At 38.8% G+C, this 18,388-nt stretch overlaps 2 protein-coding genes across 2 annotated transcripts in view; one reads left to right on the top strand and one right to left on the bottom strand.

Annotated features, from left to right (window-relative positions):
* col6a1 (collagen, type VI, alpha 1) overlaps positions 1 to 5,812 on the top strand; it is a 45,555-nt gene extending 39,743 nt beyond the window's left edge. Inside the window, exons 32-35 of the mRNA XM_059344725.1 lie at positions 485 to 671; positions 1,825 to 1,996; positions 2,110 to 2,139; positions 3,291 to 5,812. Coding sequence (XP_059200708.1) covers positions 485 to 671; positions 1,825 to 1,996; positions 2,110 to 2,139; positions 3,291 to 3,901 — 1,000 coding nt within the window. The 3' untranslated portion in view covers positions 3,902 to 5,812. The remainder of the gene's footprint in view (positions 1 to 484; positions 672 to 1,824; positions 1,997 to 2,109; positions 2,140 to 3,290) is intronic.
* LOC131980453 (cysteine/serine-rich nuclear protein 1-like) overlaps positions 1 to 18,388 on the bottom strand; it is a 158,968-nt gene that overhangs the window by 94,719 nt on the left and 45,861 nt on the right. The gene's annotated exons all lie outside the window — the stretch shown is intronic.

Below are 18,388 nucleotides of genomic sequence, written 5' to 3'. Positions count from 1 at the left end.
TGTAGTGGAGTAATTTCACAGTGTGGTATAAGTACATTTACTTACTTGCTCAAATTTCAAATTACAATTCAGATTCAGTTTTTCAATGCAATGATTCAAATTGAACAATACAAAATCAAAATATGTGATTAAAATTCTGTTTTTTTAATGCAATTATTCAAGTTAAGCAATTCAAATTCAAATATAAATAATTCAAATTCAGTTTCTGGTGCCACATATTTCAGCCCATAAACGTGTTGCTTTTCTAATGTGGCTGTTTCCTGTGGACGTATACTGGTTATATTTCTTGGCCAACAACTGCTTCACACTCTGTTTAAACACTAAATAATATCCAGCTACTTCTTGGACAGATAGATTACAAGCTTGCTGTCTTACTCCAGCATGGATTTATCTCTGCCATGCTCCAGTCTCTGTTGTTAGAATACATATCAGTCCTTCCCTGTACTGTAATCTAGTCTGATTGGTTCTCTGTGTGCTCGTTCAGGGCGGTGAGAGACCTGAGGTGGCTGGCTGAAGCCACGTACACCGGAGAGGCTCTAGAGTTTGCTCTGGACAAGTCAATCAAACTGATGACACACGAGAACAAAGTGGTGATCGTTCTCACAGACGGACGCTCCGACATCGACAGGGACAAGGTTCCCCTCAACGTTCTCTGTGGTAAAGGCCTCCGGGTGAGTCCAGTTAACACCTGTAGACCCTTTAAATGAAATAGTGCTCTGCAAAAAAACAGATAAAACAGTAAATCTGAGGGAAATGATCTTGCTGCATGGACAGATAATTTACCTTGACAAGATTCCTTAAATTTATATTGTTAAATCTAGAAATAAGCATGTTGAACGCTTAAAATAAAGAAATAAGAAATTAACTCAAGACTTGTTATCTTGATCTCTTGTTAGCAAGATAAATTGAAGCTGCCAGCAGTGATGAACTGGCCCGAGCAGAGTGACCTGATGATTATTAGTTTCTTACCAAGATAAAAAAAAGAACCTTTTGTCTTTTTTAGTTTTTTGTGTTTTTTTGTCTTTTTGTGGTTTTTTGTGTCTTTTTTTGGTCTTTTTGTGTCTTTTTTTTTGGTGATTTTACATCTTTTTTGTCTTCTTTTGTATCTTCTTTTGGTCACAAAATGACTAAAAAAGACAAAAAAGACACAAAAGAGATTTAAAAAAATTAAAGCTGCAAGCAGCGATGAACTGGCCCGACAATTATTTGTTTCTTACAAAGATTTTAAAAAAACTTTTTGTGTCTTTTTTAGGTGTTTTTTTTTGTCTTTTTGTGTCTTTTTTTGGGTGATTTTACATCTTTTGTGTCTTTTTTTTTTTTTGGTGATTTTTTGAATTTTTATGTCTTTTTTGGTCATTTTGCATCTTTTGTTTCTTTTTTGGTCATTTCATATCTTTTTGTGTCTTTTTTTTGGTCTTTTTGTTTCTTTTTTTGTGTCTTTTTACATCTTCTTTTGGTCACAAAATGACCAAAAAAGACAAAAAAATGTACAAAAGAGAGAAAAATTAAAGCGATGAACTGGCCCGAGCAGAGTGCACTGCAAATGATTTGTTTCTTACCAAGATAAAAAAAAACTTTAGAAGAACTTTTAGAAGCGTTGGATAATTTATCTTGTTTTAAGAGTTAATTTCTTATTTTAAGCGTTCAACATGCTTATTTCTAGATTTAATCATCTTAATTTAAGAAATCTTGTCAAGGTAAATTATTTGTCCATGCAGCAAGATCATTTCCCTCAGATTTACTGTTTTATCTGGTTTTAGACTAAACACCTTTTTTACAGTGTGTAGAAACGTCTAGACTAAAACCCTCTCTTCCCGTCTGCAGGTGGGCGGTCTGGGAGTGAAGGACTACTCGGGCCGTGTTCCCAACCAGGAGCAGCTCGGTGAACTGGTTTGTAAGAGTGACCCTAAACCAGGCTTTTCTTTCATCCTGGACAATGCTGCCGAGCTGCTGGATGACACTTTCCTGCAGAACCTCACGTCCAGAATCTGTCTCGGTAAACATGCACACATAAGTACAAACGTTGCTTAATTTCCCTCCAGTGAATCATTAGTATGAGCTCCAGATAAACTGACTCCTAACTCTCCTAACTGTCATTTTCTCTTTCAGAAAAGAGGTGCCCAGACTACAAATGTGCCAGTAAGTCTGTTTTTCTTTCTTAAATAATAGTAGTTTTACATGTAGTTTTACATGTAGGTTTACAGAATAGTAAAGAATACTAACTACTATGTAATACACTCAGCTATATAGTATTATATTATATATAAGATCTAGCTTTAAGTAATGGATATTAAATGTAAAGATGAAATAATCCTAAATGGATATATGTGGAAATTATTACTGTTAATTTACTATTAAAAATATAGAATAATATGTTAGTAAGGTGTATTAACTACTACGTAATGAATATAGCTATAATGTGTTAAACTATGTAGGAAATCTATCTTTAATTAATGGATATTAAACATAAAGTTGTAGAATAAAATTCTAAAATAGAATCATGTAGAATGTATTAAAGATCCTGATTTTGAAGCTTCACTATCTTTTATATTCTTGGTTTTATTTTTGATTTTCTTTTGGGTTTTTTGCTTCACTATTCCCATTGTTAATTCTTTAAGTTTGTTTTAATTTAAGTTGTATATTATGTGTTGAACCCCAGGAAGAATATCTGCAGCTAATGGGGATACAAATAAATCAATAAACAATAAACATGTAGTCAGACCACCGTTTGCTGTTTTACATGTTTACATTATTATACTGCAAGTTTAAAATATTTTTGAAATAATCTGATATGATTAAGATATAAATGAAATGAAAAGTAAATGAGAAGTGAAACAATCTTGGAACTGGATTGTTTTTCTCAATATGAAGGCAGATAAACTTAAAGAAAACTAAGTTGTCATCAAGGTTATTAGAGTTAACGAAGACTAACGAAATAACGAAAACTAGAATTGAAAAAACATTTTTCTTGACTGAAATAAAAATAAAAACGAGAGTCACGGGACATTTACATTTAGTCATTTAGCAGACGCTTTTATCCAAAGCGACTTACAGGAAGAGTAAAAGCAAACAATCAAGGTAAAGTGCAGTAAGAGCTATTAGTGCATCAATAAGTGGTAGAGAGGATTCTTTAAGGAGGAGAATTATGGTGTGGTGCTAGGAAAGAAGATGCTCTCTGAAGAGTTTTTTAAAGGTAGAGAAAAAATAAAAATAAAAAATCAACTCCTGAAGACCCAGCTCTTCAGGAAACAGGAAGCAGTTATTGATCAGATGTTTTCTGTGTGTTTCAGTCTCTTTCACTGAAAGCGCCGATGTCCTGATGATGATGGACAGCTCGGCCAGCGTCGGCCAGAAGAACTTCGACACCAGCAAAACCTTCGTCCGCAACGTGGCCGAGCGTTTGCTGACCGGCGAGAGGAAGCGTGGCGTCAACGTGCGGGTGGGTCTGGCCCAGTACAGCCGCAGCGCCCGCATGGAGCAGGCGCTCACCAACAACCTGACGCTGCTGCTGCACCACACGGAGGAGGCCGCCTTCCAGAACGACGGCACCAACGTGCTGGAGGCCATGGACTTCGCCATCAAGAACCTACGAGGCCGCGGAGACGCGTCGGGAGGCAAGAGGAAGCTGGTTCTGTTCTCCGACGGCCGCTCCCAGGCCGTCACCAGGGCGCTGCTGGAGACGCGCGTCCGCGAGGTGGCGGACGCCGGCATCGAGCTCTTCGTCATCTCCGTCGGCAGCCAAGTCAACGAGGCCAACCTGCGCACGCTGGTGAGCCGGGGCCGGCCCGACGACATCACCTACGGCCAGCGCCACCTCTTCCGTCTCCCGGACTACGCCTCGCTGCTCCGCGGCGTCTTCCACCAAACCGTCTCCCGCAGGGTGTCCCTGTCCACGCCCTGAGGGACGCCAACAGGACCAACACGCTTTAGATTTTTAGTCCCAATATGAATATTCACTCTTTTACCATACACTGTGTTAAAAAAAATGTCACCAAATGACAAATGACTGTCTGGCAGAAAAAAATGTAAATGTCTTGATGAAATCGCCCCGAGACATTTTTACCCTGAATCACGCCTGTAGAACCTGATTTTGAAATTCCCGATAATTTAATAAAAATCTGCACTTGAGTCCATTGAAAATGTGATAAAACCTGATAATGTAATAACTTCCCGATAATGTAATAAAGTATAACATTAATGGAAGGTTTTTGATCAAATCAAAGATGGCGGAAAATCCAATATGGCCGAAAAAACCCATTGAGGATGCATTGAGCTGGGATTGGCCCAAGGGTTCCAGTGATACGGGTCAAAAGTTAATAAACATTCAACTTTGACCTGTTGGTTAATGTTACACTTTATTACATTATCAGGTTTTATTACATTTTCAATGGACTCAAGTGCAGATTTTTATTACATTATCGGGAATTTTTTACATTATCAGGTTCTACAACGCCTCCGAGGCAGATTATCTCAGGCTGTGTACATTTTCCACCTCTGGAAATAATCCGTCTAATGATCCTCTTATGCTGGGATCATTAAGAGAACCCTAGTGATGGTGCTAACTAAACAATATCAGAGTCTGAGAGCTCTTTGTGACAGTACGCAACTGGAAGCAACTGCTGCCTGGAGGCAAAGTTCAGGGTAAAAAAGTCCCACATGGAGCGAGGTAGCTCCGGTCCTGGAGAGCCATCAGCAACGGCCACAACTAAATAAATCTCTAGCTTTTAAATGCATCGAGCTGATCTGAACTCAGGTATCCTGCATCACTTTCAGCTAGTCTGGACCCCAAAACTCTGCTGTGTGTCTCTCCAGGACCGGAGCTCCCGACATTAGAAGGACTTGTGTGTGTAGAGTTTAATGTGGACTAATTCTTGTAGCTCTTACCACTCTTTCAAGTGGTGTCGGATTTGTGGTGTCACGATTTTTACAATGTAAGCGAACCGACCAACCAACCGCAGCCGTTGATTGAAAACATACAAATTCTTTGCTGAATGTTTGTTGAACCTAAATGATTGTTAACCTGAAAGGCTGTTGCATGATTGGCCAGTCAACTTTATTTACGGTTTTGCCCAAATAAAGCACATTTAAAAGGTCAGTCGGAATAATTATTACCTGACTCTGTGAAAACTCACACCCGACATTACTTGAAAGCTCTTTTAGATCACCAGACGGACAGAGAAACAGGACATGACATCAGGCAGAGTCCCAAACAATCCACCATCCCTTCACCTGGTAGTAATGAGGACGCCACAGCTGGACCCCACATGTGTGTGTGTACGTGTGTGTGTGTGTGTGTGTGTGTGTGTCCATCAATCACATGTATGTGTATGGAGGTGATTTTTTATGTGTAGCCTTGGGTGATTGTTCCATAAACAGTTGTGCTGGGGTCACTGGTTCAAATGACAGAATGACAGAAACCTGTTCTGCCTCTGTCAAACACACACACACACACACACACACACACACACACACATTCTTGTACTTCTATCTTTGTGAGGACCCTCCAAATCTCAAAGGACCGGCTGAAATGTCCTCACTTTGCAAAAATGTCCTCACTCTGTTGGTTAAAAACGTGTTCCGGTCCTCACTATGTAGGAAGTACAAGAATACACACACACACACACACACACATTCTTGTACTTCTATCGTTGTGAGGACCCTCATTGGAATGGTGAATTCCCTTGCAAAGGTTATAATCATTTTGGATTTTTCATTAGTTTTAGCCTTAATTTTTACTAGTTTTAGTTTTTTATGGGGTATTTGTTGGGTGAGAGATTAAAAGAGGACACAGGAAAATTTGCCTTTATTTCCTTTGTCTTATCCATCTTCATTATGTATGAAAAAAGTTGACAAAGACGAAAACGAAGGACATTTTCACTGTAATTTTAGTTAGTTTTGTAACCACACTATACAGTTTCAGTGAGTTAATTATCTTTTTTTAAACATAAACCTAATTGTAACGTGAACCTTTAAAACAAAGTCTGAAATCTCAAAGGACCGGCCGAAATGTCCTCACTTTGCAAAAATGTCCTCACTCTGTTGGTTCAAAAACGTGTTCCGGTCCTCACTATGTGGGAAGAACAAGAACATACATACACACACACCTCCGTGCTTCAGTGAGGTAGGAAAACATCTGTCATGGTTGAAGACTGGAAAAGAAACTTAATGGGACTCTTGCTGTAAAAACCCCTCACACCCACAGAACGCAGCCTGTTTGTTGCCTCATCTGTCCTTTTTCACACTTTCAGTTTGTTGTCCTCAGTGGCCCAGAGTCACTGTGCTGTTGTTGTTATTATCTGTGGTGCTATTAGTCTCAGTGTATCAGCCTCTACCCATGTTGTTAAAGAAGATAATTTTACCTGAGGATACAAGACCTCAGTCGTGTTGTAAGAGCTCCTTCAATAAAAGAAGCTACACCGAAACGTCTCTGCTCTCTTTTGTACTTTTCTCCGCAAAAACACAAGTAGTACAGTACACAACGACCAAAGAAATGGATGATTTAATTTGTTAATAGATCAAATCTCAATGGAAAAAATGTCAGCACCAATTACTCACAACATATTAACAAAACTTGGTCTACATTTATTTAGAAATTCACCTCTACAAACGCCTGATCCCAAGTCCACAGAACTTTACAATACACCTGTTTTTCTCCCTGAATAATATAGCACTTATATATATATATATATATATATATATATATATATATATATATATATATATATATATATATATATATATATATATATATACAAAGTACATGCACACTTACACACTCACACACACACAAACCATCAGAAATCAATGTTAACAACACCTGGTGTTGTAAATATCTACTTTTTATTTTGATTATTTTTTACCTTATTTTCTGTTTAAGTTGTTTGACCTTTTCTTGTTCTGTAAATAAAAATAAAATTGTCCTCCAAAAGTTGGGGGTGGGCGGCCAAAAAAAAGAAAAAGAAAAAAAGAAATGGATAATTAAGCATGACTTTAATGTGATTTTAGCCCAATAGCATCTTTTTCTGTAGTACCACTTGTGGCTGGAGAGGCTTTATTTAGTGAGTCACTGCAACGTCCAGTCTTTTCTATAATATAATTTTCTATAACAGAGGAAAAAGAAGAAGACGCAGCTACACCGTTAACAGTTCAGCAGTCGGCAGTAGTTTAGGCTGTTTACACGACAACTCTCTAAACGACTAAATATTTGATTTTTATTTTATCAACACTTGTGAGTGCTTTGGGATGCGGGAGGGGCCGCCGGCAGCACCCGCTGCTTGTTAAGAAGAATAAGAACAAGTGTCAAAAAGTCTCCAATAACACCAGATAAAGGTGCTGGACATGTCGCTAGTTGCTTTTATGAAAAAGAGTCTCTAGAGCAGGGGTCTCAAACTCAAATTACCTGGGGGTCGCTGGAGGCAGTATCAGAATGACCAAAAAAAGACACAAAATTACAAAAAAAAAAAAAAGCCACAAAATGATTTTAAAAAAGACACAAAATTACCAAAAAAGACACAAAATTATTCAAAAAAACACAAAATTATTTAAAAAAGACACAAAATTACCAAAAAAAGACACAAAATTACAAAAAAGACACAAAATTACAAAAAAAGACACAAAATTACAAAAAAGACACAAAATTACAAAAAAGACACAAAATTATTTAAAAAAGACACAAAATTACAAAAAAGACACAGAATTACTAAAAAAAGACACAAAATTATTTTTTATGAAAAGACACAAAATTACCAAAAAAGACACAAAATTATTCAACAAAACACAAAATTATTTTTTTAAAAGACACAAAATTACTAAAAGAGACACAAAATTACAAAAAAAGACACAAAATTACAAAAAAGACACAAAATTATTTAAAAAAGACACAAAATTACTAAAAAAGACACAAATTATTTTTTACGAAAAGACACAAAATTACCCAAAAAGACACAAAATGATTTAAAAAACACACAAAATTACCAAAAAACAGTAAATAAAGGGACCTTCCACACACAACACGGTAAAGTGTCATTCATATAAAACTCACATTAAACTTTCATATCAAGGTGGGGGCCACAAAATATCGTCATGAGGGCCACAATTGGCCCGCGGGCCACAAGTTTGAGACCCATGATCTATAGGGTCTGAATAGTCGCTAAATATAGTGAAAAAGTCTCTAAGTTCTCACATTCGGACTCTGTTGGTTAGCCGCTACAGAAGAACCTGTATGGGAACAGAGACAGAGGGGAACTAACTGGTGGGCGGAGCCAAAACACTCAGCTGCTTCCCAACAGGTACTCAGTGGAAACACCTTTAGTGATGTTGGAGAGGCAGCCTGATAACATTCCCGACCTAGCTTAACAGGTCGCATCGCACAAACCCCACAGCCAGTTGTTGGATCACACTGAGATCTGAACAACTGATCAGCTGGACTAAAGCTATGCAAGAAAGTTCTGCAGCAGGCTCTGACATGCAGGACAGTTTGAATGTAGGTCTTAATCTTAGTTTGAAAGGTTCACTGTACATTTTTGAAGACATTACAAGTTATTTGCATCTCTAACTGTAAACAATCTTAAACTGTGTCATCGCTCCATTTAGTGAATCCTCCATTACTTGCGCTAAGTAAAATACTGCCACCTTTATTTGAAGAATGTGGTCAGTAAATACGAATTGCACCTTTAATCCAGAAATATATTATTTCTAAGGTACTCAGTACTATGGGAGCACATTGCATTCACTGGATATAAAAAAATTAGACACCTCGCTATTACGAGAAAAGATCTTGTAATTACGAGATCCTGATCTTATAATAACAAGATCAGGTGTCTATTTAATTTTTATCCAGTGAATGCAATGTGCTCCCATTTGCAAAACCTCATTTTACTTGCCTCAAGTGATCGTTACTGTTAGTGTGGCTCCGTCTAGTTTTACTTAAAACGCACACTTCAATTATAGAGCGTGAGGATGTAGTTGACGCGTGTCTTAAGCCGAAAAAATCCCACAGTTTCTTTCTTATGGTTTATTGAAAACCTTTCGTTTGAGCATTACAAACAATAAACTGCAGCAATCCAAAATAATAATAATTATGAGCACGGTCAAAAACTAGTGTGCTCTCCTCGTCTCCATAATCCTAATTAAAAACAAAGTAAGCAATTATGACGTGACACACGTCTCAGCCAATAAGAAGAGTGCAATTCCTACGAACCAATAGGCATTCCTACAACCTTAATAAAGAACTATGAACTATGAACTACTAATCTGAATTATTTATCAGCTTTTCCACAATATACAAAATGGCTCTAACAGTTACCTCTACTGCTCAACATCAGCATGTAAGCACTAACATCACTAGCATGCAAGTTGCTTCCCCGTGCTTAAGTACAAAGGAGCAAAACAAAAAAAAACAGCAGTGTAATTGATATGGCATATAATATTTGGGGGTGTGTTTACAACCTGTCATACAACGCTGTCATCTAGTGATGTCATCATGTCCCCTTAGCAATTAGCTCAGTGAGTAAAAATATGATAATGACCACTAATAAAGACCTAGGCTGTCAAATAAACCTGATTTATTCTTTAATTACTAGATGAAGTATAGTGACAGTTTACGCAGCAGACTCCTTTAAATACAAGTCCAGAGTCAAACCTACTGTATCAACAAGTATCTGCCTGCTAACGTGCCCCTGAGCAACACAGCCTGACCTCTGACCTCCCTGTTGAAGTGGGGCATGAGAAGTTAGAATTCCTCCTTCAGGGGCCAGTTATGAGTCAGTATAAACATCTTTTTTGCTGCATCGTTCACTTCAGATGTAAAAAATAATAATAAACAGTACATGGAAATGCTACATTTTCTTCTCCTCCATTTGTATTTGTATTTATTTATTTGCACCATAGGAAAGGACAAATACAAAAAACAGAAATGAAACAAGAATAGTAAATGCGGGAGAGGTTAAAAAACACTATATGGGTTTATATAAAGCACCTTCCCAAGAAATATACAAAAAAGTCCAAGAGAAAGCAACAACAAATAACAACAAAAAAGAAAGCAATAAAAACATGGGTGTGTATAATGGTAAAATAATAGTATTTGAGTGTATGAGCATGAATAAGAGATAATGATCCAATGACAACTAGACTGGAAAAGAAACTATTAGGAGTTTTGATTTAACAGGTAAGCTTTCAGTCTTAAAAAAAGACACAAAATGACTAAAAAAAAGACACAATATGAGAAGACAGAATAACAAAAAAACCCACAGAAGACATAAAAATGACAAAAAATGACACAAAATTACCAAGAAAAAGACACAAAATAACTGAAAAAGACACAACAGACACAAAATGACCAAAGAAGACACATAAAAGACGCAAATGAACAAAAAAGACAAAATGACAAAAAAAAAGACACAAAATAACCAAAAAAGACACAACAACAGACACCAAGGACCAAAAAAGACATGAAAAGGATTCAAAGATGGACAAAATAGCCCTTTAAGACTCCATAGAGTTAAAATGATTGAGGGATGAAGATAATTAAACTAGATGAATATGATCATTCCTGCTGTATGGAACCTCTGTAAGCAAAATAAAACTGAATGTGTAGCAGATGAAGTTTATCAGTGTGTCTTGTGTTGTAAGAACGGACCTGAGCGTTAACTGTAACGTCTCAATGACACACATGTTTCATATTAAACCTTCACACTCAGTCTGCAGCAGGATTTCACTGGAACTGTCTCTGTTTGAATTACTTTTTTTCCTCCGGTCCTGATCTGGAGCCATTGAACCGTTTTTGATCTTTTTCGCTGTGTGCATTCTTCTCAGTCTGCATTGCACTAAACGTGTTTGCACGATTTGCTACATCTCTTCCTGTATCTTAGTAATTTATGAAGATCTGGAGCCAGAACTGAACCTATCAGAGCATTCCACAGTCCCTGCTTGTGTGTGTTTGTGTGTTTGTTTGTGCATGTGCATGGGTGTGCCCTCTTGCACCGTGATGCATATTTCTGCATGATTTACAGCAGGAGTGCATGTATATGGATGTGATTTTTGCATATGTGGCTCTGTGTTTATGCATGTGTGTGTGTGTGTGTGTGTGTGTGTGTGTGTGTGTGAGTGTGTGGGGACTGTTCCTCAGAAATGTATCTTGGCTCCTCTGAAGTTTTCCTGAGACCTAATTTCCTCCCTCCTGTTTTCTGAAGCCCGAGCGATTGAAGGTCTCACTCCCATCTTACTCTCAGACCTCAGCACAACCTTTTTCCACCGAAATTCACTGCTAGTGACATAACTTTTGCACATGGACTTGACCATACGTGTTCATGAAATGTGTGTGTGTGTGTGTGTGTGATGCACTGGGGTAACGAGTCCCAGCTGCCTTGTCTGAACAGAAATCACATCTGGAGGAAAGAACGACAAGAGAGAGAAAGAAGCAAAGGGAAAAAGGGGGAGTACATGTTAGCTTATCATACTAAATGCAATATCCTGTTTGTTTTATGCTTAAATATAGCATTTCAGATTCAGGAGCTGCACTGGAAAACATCTGTCTGAGCTGTCTCCCTCCCATAAATACACAATAGACAGTCATATGAGTGCATGCTGCAGATAGAAAGAGCATGCATCAGATCTGTGCAAATGCATGCATGTGCTTTGCTTTTATGTTTTTATTGTCGTCTTGTCTTTTGTTTTTGTGCACATCTGCATGTGACGTTAATCGTTCTTTGTGTCTTTTCCGTGGAACATTGAGAGAAAAGTTGTAGCGAGAATCGAGCTGTTTGTGATTCTGGAAGTGATTATACAGAAATCCCCTCAGACTGAATTACTCTTTCAGTCCATGTGAAAGAAATGAAGAAAAAAATTAAAGAGTGAAAGAGAGAGAGAGAGTGTGTGTGTGAGAAAGAGAAAAGGGGGAACAGTGAGAGGCAGAGAGTGGTTTACTCTTATTTGGGAGGGAGGTCATTCCTATTCTATGAGTCACACTTTTAAGAGAGACCAGAACCCCCCCTCTCCATCACACACACACACACACACACAGCTTCACTCTTCTCTTTTTAAGGAAAAACTCTTCCCGGGCCAAGAAGACAGAGAGAACAGCTTCAGAGAGTAATAACTCTGGTCAGCAGCTGCCCTTCTCCTCCTCCCTCTCTCTCTCTCTCTCTCTCTCTTTCTCTCTTTCTCTTTTTCTCTGCTGTCTCACCTCCAGCCACCTCCTCACTGATCACAGCCCACTGTACCTTCAGGTGCCCGTAGGAAAAATGAGTTGCTCTTGTGCTGTTGAATCTCGCCTCTTGAGATCAGTTTGAGCTTCTCATATTCGTTTCATTCTGTGATCGTTTGTTTCTGAATTACATCTCTTAAAGGACCCTTAGGAGCAAGAGATCAGCTAAAAAAAGAGACAAGAATGTCCAAACAAAGGAGAATTCTCCATCAAAATAACCAAAATGGTTTTCTCAACTCAACCTCCTTTGTCCTAGTGATGTCTTGTCTCTTTTTAGCTTATTTCTTGCTCCTAAAGGTCCCTTAGGGGAAGTAATTCAGAAACAAATGATCACAGAATGAAACGAATATGAGAAGCTCAAACTGATCTCAAGAGAATGTGGTGTGTATACAAATACATTATGTTTCTATTAAGCTCCTCCCTAGAACATCCACCGTCCAATTCTACGTTAGCGATCCTAATTAGCCCTGTACAGCATTCAGGTCTTTTTCTAGCGCTTAGACCAGGGATGGGCAACTTAAATGCTGCAGGGGGCCACAATTTTCCAAAGAGAAAAAATGTCGTAATGGAGCCACAGACCTTATTTTCAACCTTAAAATGAAATTACTAACTAAATTAGCCTACTAACATTACTAATAGTGATGAGCATTTATTAATATGATTTTGTCAGAATGCAGCAACGCAAAACTCAACTTGAAATTGGCAAAATTTTTTAGTTTAAGGCGCCAGGCCGTAGACTTGTTGAATAAAATGCTGAAACATTTTTATTTCCAAAACACTATCATGCTCAATAAAGAATTGTAAATGTTTCAAATGTGAACAAAGGTGTCAAATCTAACATATAAGAGGGTTCCATCCAGTTCTATCATTTGATACTAAATCTATTTGAGCTTGTCTCCAGTTTTACTTGGTATATCATCATCAAACTGAAACTGGCCTCATGGAGTTTACAGCCAGAACTTTAGAGGTAAATTTACAGTAGGGCTCCACGCTGCTTTGTTTTCTAGTCTGGATGGAGGCAACAAGTCTGGATTATTTTGTGTCTTTTTTGGTCCTTTTGAGTCTTTTTTTTAGTCATTTTGTGTATTTTTGTGTCTTTGGTATTTTTTTTTGTCATTCTGTCTTCTCATTTAGTCTTTTTTTGTCATTTTGTGTCTTTTTTGGTCTTTTTGTTTCATTTTTTAGTCATTTTGTGTCTTTTTTTAGTAATTATGTGTCTTTTTTAGTCTTTTTTGTGTATCTTTTGTTTTGTCTTTTTTTAGTTATTTTGTGTCTTTCTGTGTGGGTTTTTTGTGTGTGGTCATTCTCTCTTCTCATTTTGTGTCTATTTTGGTCTTTTTGTGTCTTTTTTTGGTCATTTTGTGTCTTTTTTTGGTCATTTTAGAGGTAAATTTACAGTAGGGCTCCACGCTGCTTTGTTTTCTAGTCTGGATGGAGTCAACAAGTCTGGATTATTTGGAGCTTTTGGAGACTACACGGGGTTAAAAGGACGTCTGCTGACCATATTGTGTTTTACTAAACACGATTGTTATGAAGTGTTGAATCTGTTTGGAACAAAGAAACCTCTTGTTGTAGTTCTGTTCTGGTAGGTAGGGCTGAGTAGCTTTTTGTTTGGGAACCTTTCTCCTGTTTTGTGTTAGGGAGCCAGATCCTTGTGTTTCCTTTGATCCTTTTTATTAGTGGTTAGGTAAGTTAAAAGTTATTTTGTTTGTTGTTTTGGCCGTGCTCACCCTGACGAGAAACTACCTGTTGTGTTAAAAATAAATTTGTGTTGGACTGCAACTCTGGTCACATTCTTCTCTGGGAGTTGGAAAACAGGAGAGCATTTTATGTTGCGTTCAGGTTACCACCTAGGCCAGGACGTCACATAAACAATATATTCACTTACCCTGCTGGACAAGAACATTTTTGCCCCTGCATAAGTTTTCCATCAATTTTAATGTCCTCTTCCTTCACAATTATCTGTCCATGCAGCAAGATAATTTCCCTCAGATTTAATGTTTTTATCTTGTTTTTAGACTCCCTTTTTTTGCAGTGAAGAAGCAATTTGTCTGAAATCAAACAATGATATTAGCAGCTATTCAAGGACACATTGTAAACGGTAAACCATCAATTGAAAGGCAATTGAAGACTTTCAAATGCAAATTATATTCATTTCTGTCTCCTTCGCTCTTATATTTCAGAACTTTTATTCCAGATATTTTGCTGTTAATTCCTTAGAAATATCTGACTGACCTTGTTTATGTAAGTTCATGAAGCTGGCTTTTGAACGTAACTTAAGTTTTTTATGTAACTTGCGGTCACGTTTGCCAGATTTCCATTCAAATGTATCACAAATTTTAACCAAATTTAGAACCAATCGCAAATGAAAATGCTAATGAATGCTAATGTTTTTTTTAATCTGCTACTATTACGCAACCATTAGGAGTTGGCTCACAAAAAACAATTGTGTTTGTTTCATCATTCCTCGCCCTTGCACTCTCTTGTTAAAAAATGTTATCAGGCCTGAAATGAGGCCACTAAAGACCTCACCAGAAGGACAGCGGCCAGCTAACCCTTCAGTTAGCGGCTAAAGGCTAATACATAGTCCGCAAGAACAGAGATCTGTTTTCTCTCCCAGGGCTGCAAGAACAGATGACGTTATTTTGTTCTTGCAAATTCTGCAAGTTCTTGACACATCATCTGGGCAGAACTTTGTTCTTGTGTGGTGTCCAAGAATGATTCTTCAGAAATTTGAATTTAAATGAGACATGTGTTGCAGTGGGAGGATCCTGCGACGACTTCCCAGGAACTCTGCTGTGGAGTTTCTGGTGAAGTATGAAATATCCTGGCCAGAAAGAACCTTTTTTCTTGTTGTTGCACCTCAAGAACAAGCAAAAACAAACTCCAGGCGACAGGCCGTTGGCCAGCAGCAGCTCTGGGTCAAACTAGTAACAAGTTGTGTGAGGTTGGGGGGGTTCAGCATTAACATTAGCCGTGTTTCCTTTAGGGGGAAGAGTGGCTGCTGGGAAAGTCTCAGGCCACGCCCTCTCTAATGTCCGCTCACTCTGCGTGTCTCCACTACAAAAAGGCCTCCAGAGGGATTGAGAGACTCTGGAGGTGACGTTTGGTTTTCAATCGTCGAGACGGATTAAACACGGGAGACTCAACTATGGCTGCTAACTGTGCACAACTTCAGCAGTTGATCATAAACAAAGCAGCATGGCTAATTATGCACAGCGTCTTCACTGATCATAAACATCGTGATGGTGAATTAACCAGCATCACTAACTGTGCACAGAGTGTCTGGTGCTTGTTGTAAACAAACAGAGATCGCTAAGTGAGCACCTCCTGCAGCAGCAGCACATACACACTGTACTGCTACAGAGCTAACTGTTAGCCTGTTAGCAACTTGCAGACTGGACGCTAAGGGGATAACATCCCCTCTGGCTCTGCAGCTGGGAGAGACTGCTGCAGGAGGACTGGGCCGCTTCATCCTGTTCTTACTCTTCTTAACGAGCCGCCGGCCCCCTCAGCTCATTAAGAAGAGCCGAAAAGCTGACAATTATAGCAAAAAGTGGCTAAGTTGGCAACACTGCTTTGCCGGCTTTTACAAATGGCGCCTGTTGTTGTGGCGTCGAGTACTACGTCACATCCTGCTTAGCGTTCTATCCAATCAGCAACCAGGATTTTTTCAGGGGAGAAAAAAGACCCTGCTCTTCTACAGGGACGAAAAAAGTCCAGACAAAAGTCCGCTCCGGACGGCTCGTATTCAAATTAGGGGCGTTGCGGCGAGTTTACTTAAGTAAAGGATCTGAATACTTCTTCCACCACTGTTGGAAACACACTTTCTGTTTCCAATGGCAACCGTAAAAAACATTTTTGCAGTCGTCTTTGAAATTACTGCACTGTTTTAGGCGCATAAATAGATGGATGAAAACACACCAAGACATGATGGCTGCAAAATCATGCCAGTAGTCGAACAGTTACCAAAAGGGGACAGGACTTAGCGAAGGGTCAAGTCCGATCAAAAAAATGCCCTTTAGCGGAAATCTGGATCAGGCGGCAACCTCCGGGTCAGAGCAGGGAGGCAAACCAGGAAGTGCCTTAAGCTGCATTCTACCGAAAATTCCAGCAGGGGGTGCTAAGTTTGGCTGCAAAAAAATCTGTCCATTAATTTCAATGCAAAATTTGAAAACTTCTCACTTGATTTATTACCTCAGAATGTTTTTTAAGCAACACTATGGTCTCAATCACTCGTAAAAATCTTCTTCAAGACAATCTGATGTTAATAGTGTAAATAATGGCCCCATTTAGAAGAAAATAGAAGATAAAGAATCGTATGATTTGGGGCGGGGCTACCTTTGATTGACAGGTGGCTAACAAGGCGAGCCGTCATCAGGAGAGAAGCAGAGCGTATCCACGGCAACGTGTCAATAAAGTTATATATAACGTTATATAGATATAAAAAAAGGACATTTAGCGGTTTGGTCTCATAACTTTGACCCTTTCACTGTATTTTCACTTAATTACAGTTTATTTGAACGTTTTGTTCATTAAATGTTTTGTTCAGTGTTTGGTTGGACTAACAGACACTCCAAGGAGTCGCTGCTCAGTTTTCTGAGGTCAGTAACCAACATTTAAACTAACATCCCAGTTAATGCTCCAGTTAATGCTAACATGAGTCAGTCAGGTTGAGGTGTAGAGAGGCTGTAGTCAGTGATCAGATCCCTCTCCTCCTCCACAGTCCAGATATTAGTCTGCTCCCCGTATCGGAAACAAGATGGAGATGAGTGTAACGCTGAACTGATGCTTCCAACGGGCCACGAACCAACTGGTGACGTCACCGTGACTACGTCTATTATTTATATACAGTCTGTGTTTCCATCCTCCGGTCGTCCACATCAGCACCTGCCGTACTCAGCTGAACCTTCATCTCCGTCTCCCAGTCGATTGCCTCTCTTGTAGCGGATGTGGACTTGGATGTAAAAGCGTGTTCCCTGACATCGCCTCCCGTGTCCTGATCTGGATAACACATTAGTGGCAGTGATGCTGCTTAATGCATTGGCAGCTCTGCAGGCCACATTAGAGAAATCGAGCAAATTGAACACTCATTGTGTGTCGTACACAAGTGTTTCTGTGAACGCATGTGATGATCAGCAAGCAGCAATGAAATGACAAAACATGCTTTACAATCAGAGTGTAAAGTGTGTGTGCAGATGTGTACATACATGGTAAATCCTGTCTAACAGAGAGACCTCCCACCTCGTCCGCCAGCACTAACACGTTCAAATAGGCCAACAGGCGGCTGAAGCACCTACATGCATATAAACATGGAGAGCAGACTCATGGACAGTCTGTTAGTGTTTATATCGAGTATAAACTCCACTCACTCGGCCTACTAATTGCAAGCAGACCACCAGACACAAGTGAGGTCCATGTGTGTGTGTGTGTGTGTGTGTGTGTGTGTGCGTGTGTTCTTGTACTTCCTACAAAGTGAGGACCGGAACACGTTTTTAACCAACAGAGTGAGGACATTTTTGCAAAGTGAGGACATTTCGGCCGGTCCTCACTTCTTTAAAGGCTTTTTTGAGATTTCAGACTTTATTTTAAGGGTTAAAGGTTACATGATAATGATAATTACCTGAAACTGTATTGTGTGGTTACAAAACTAACTAAAATTGTAGTGAAAATGTCCTTCGTTTTGGTCTTTGTCAACTTTTTTCATACATAATGAAGATGGATCAGACAAAGGAAATAAAGGCAAAATTTACTGTGACCTCTTTTAATCTCCCACCCAACAAATACCCCATTACAAAAAACTACAACTAGTAAAAACTAAACTAAAACTAAAGCATTTCAAAAAAATAAAGACTAAAATAAAACTAGCAAACTCACTCTAAAAACTCATTAGAATTAACTGAATTTGAAAAAAAAAAAATTCACAACAAAATTAATACTAAAACTAATTAAAAATCCAAAACTATTAGAACCTTGCAAGGGAATTCACTCTTACAATGAGGGCCCTCACAAATATAGAAGTACAAGAATGTGTGTGTGTGTGTGTTAAGTCTACCCTTTATCCTGCTCTATTTCAAACTGACTCACCACATGTATGAGATTAACTGTGAAGAACCTTAAATGCTCTCAGGGACATGAAAGCTCAGAGTCCCCGGGGGCCCCCATGTGTTCCGCTGAGGGCCACAG

This window comes from Centropristis striata, chromosome 11 (genome assembly GCF_030273125.1).
Source record: "Centropristis striata isolate RG_2023a ecotype Rhode Island chromosome 11, C.striata_1.0, whole genome shotgun sequence".
Lineage (NCBI taxonomy): Eukaryota > Metazoa > Chordata > Actinopteri > Perciformes > Serranidae > Centropristis > Centropristis striata.
Note: the sequence above shows the minus strand (reverse complement) of the source record. Positions and strands in the feature narration are given on the sequence as shown.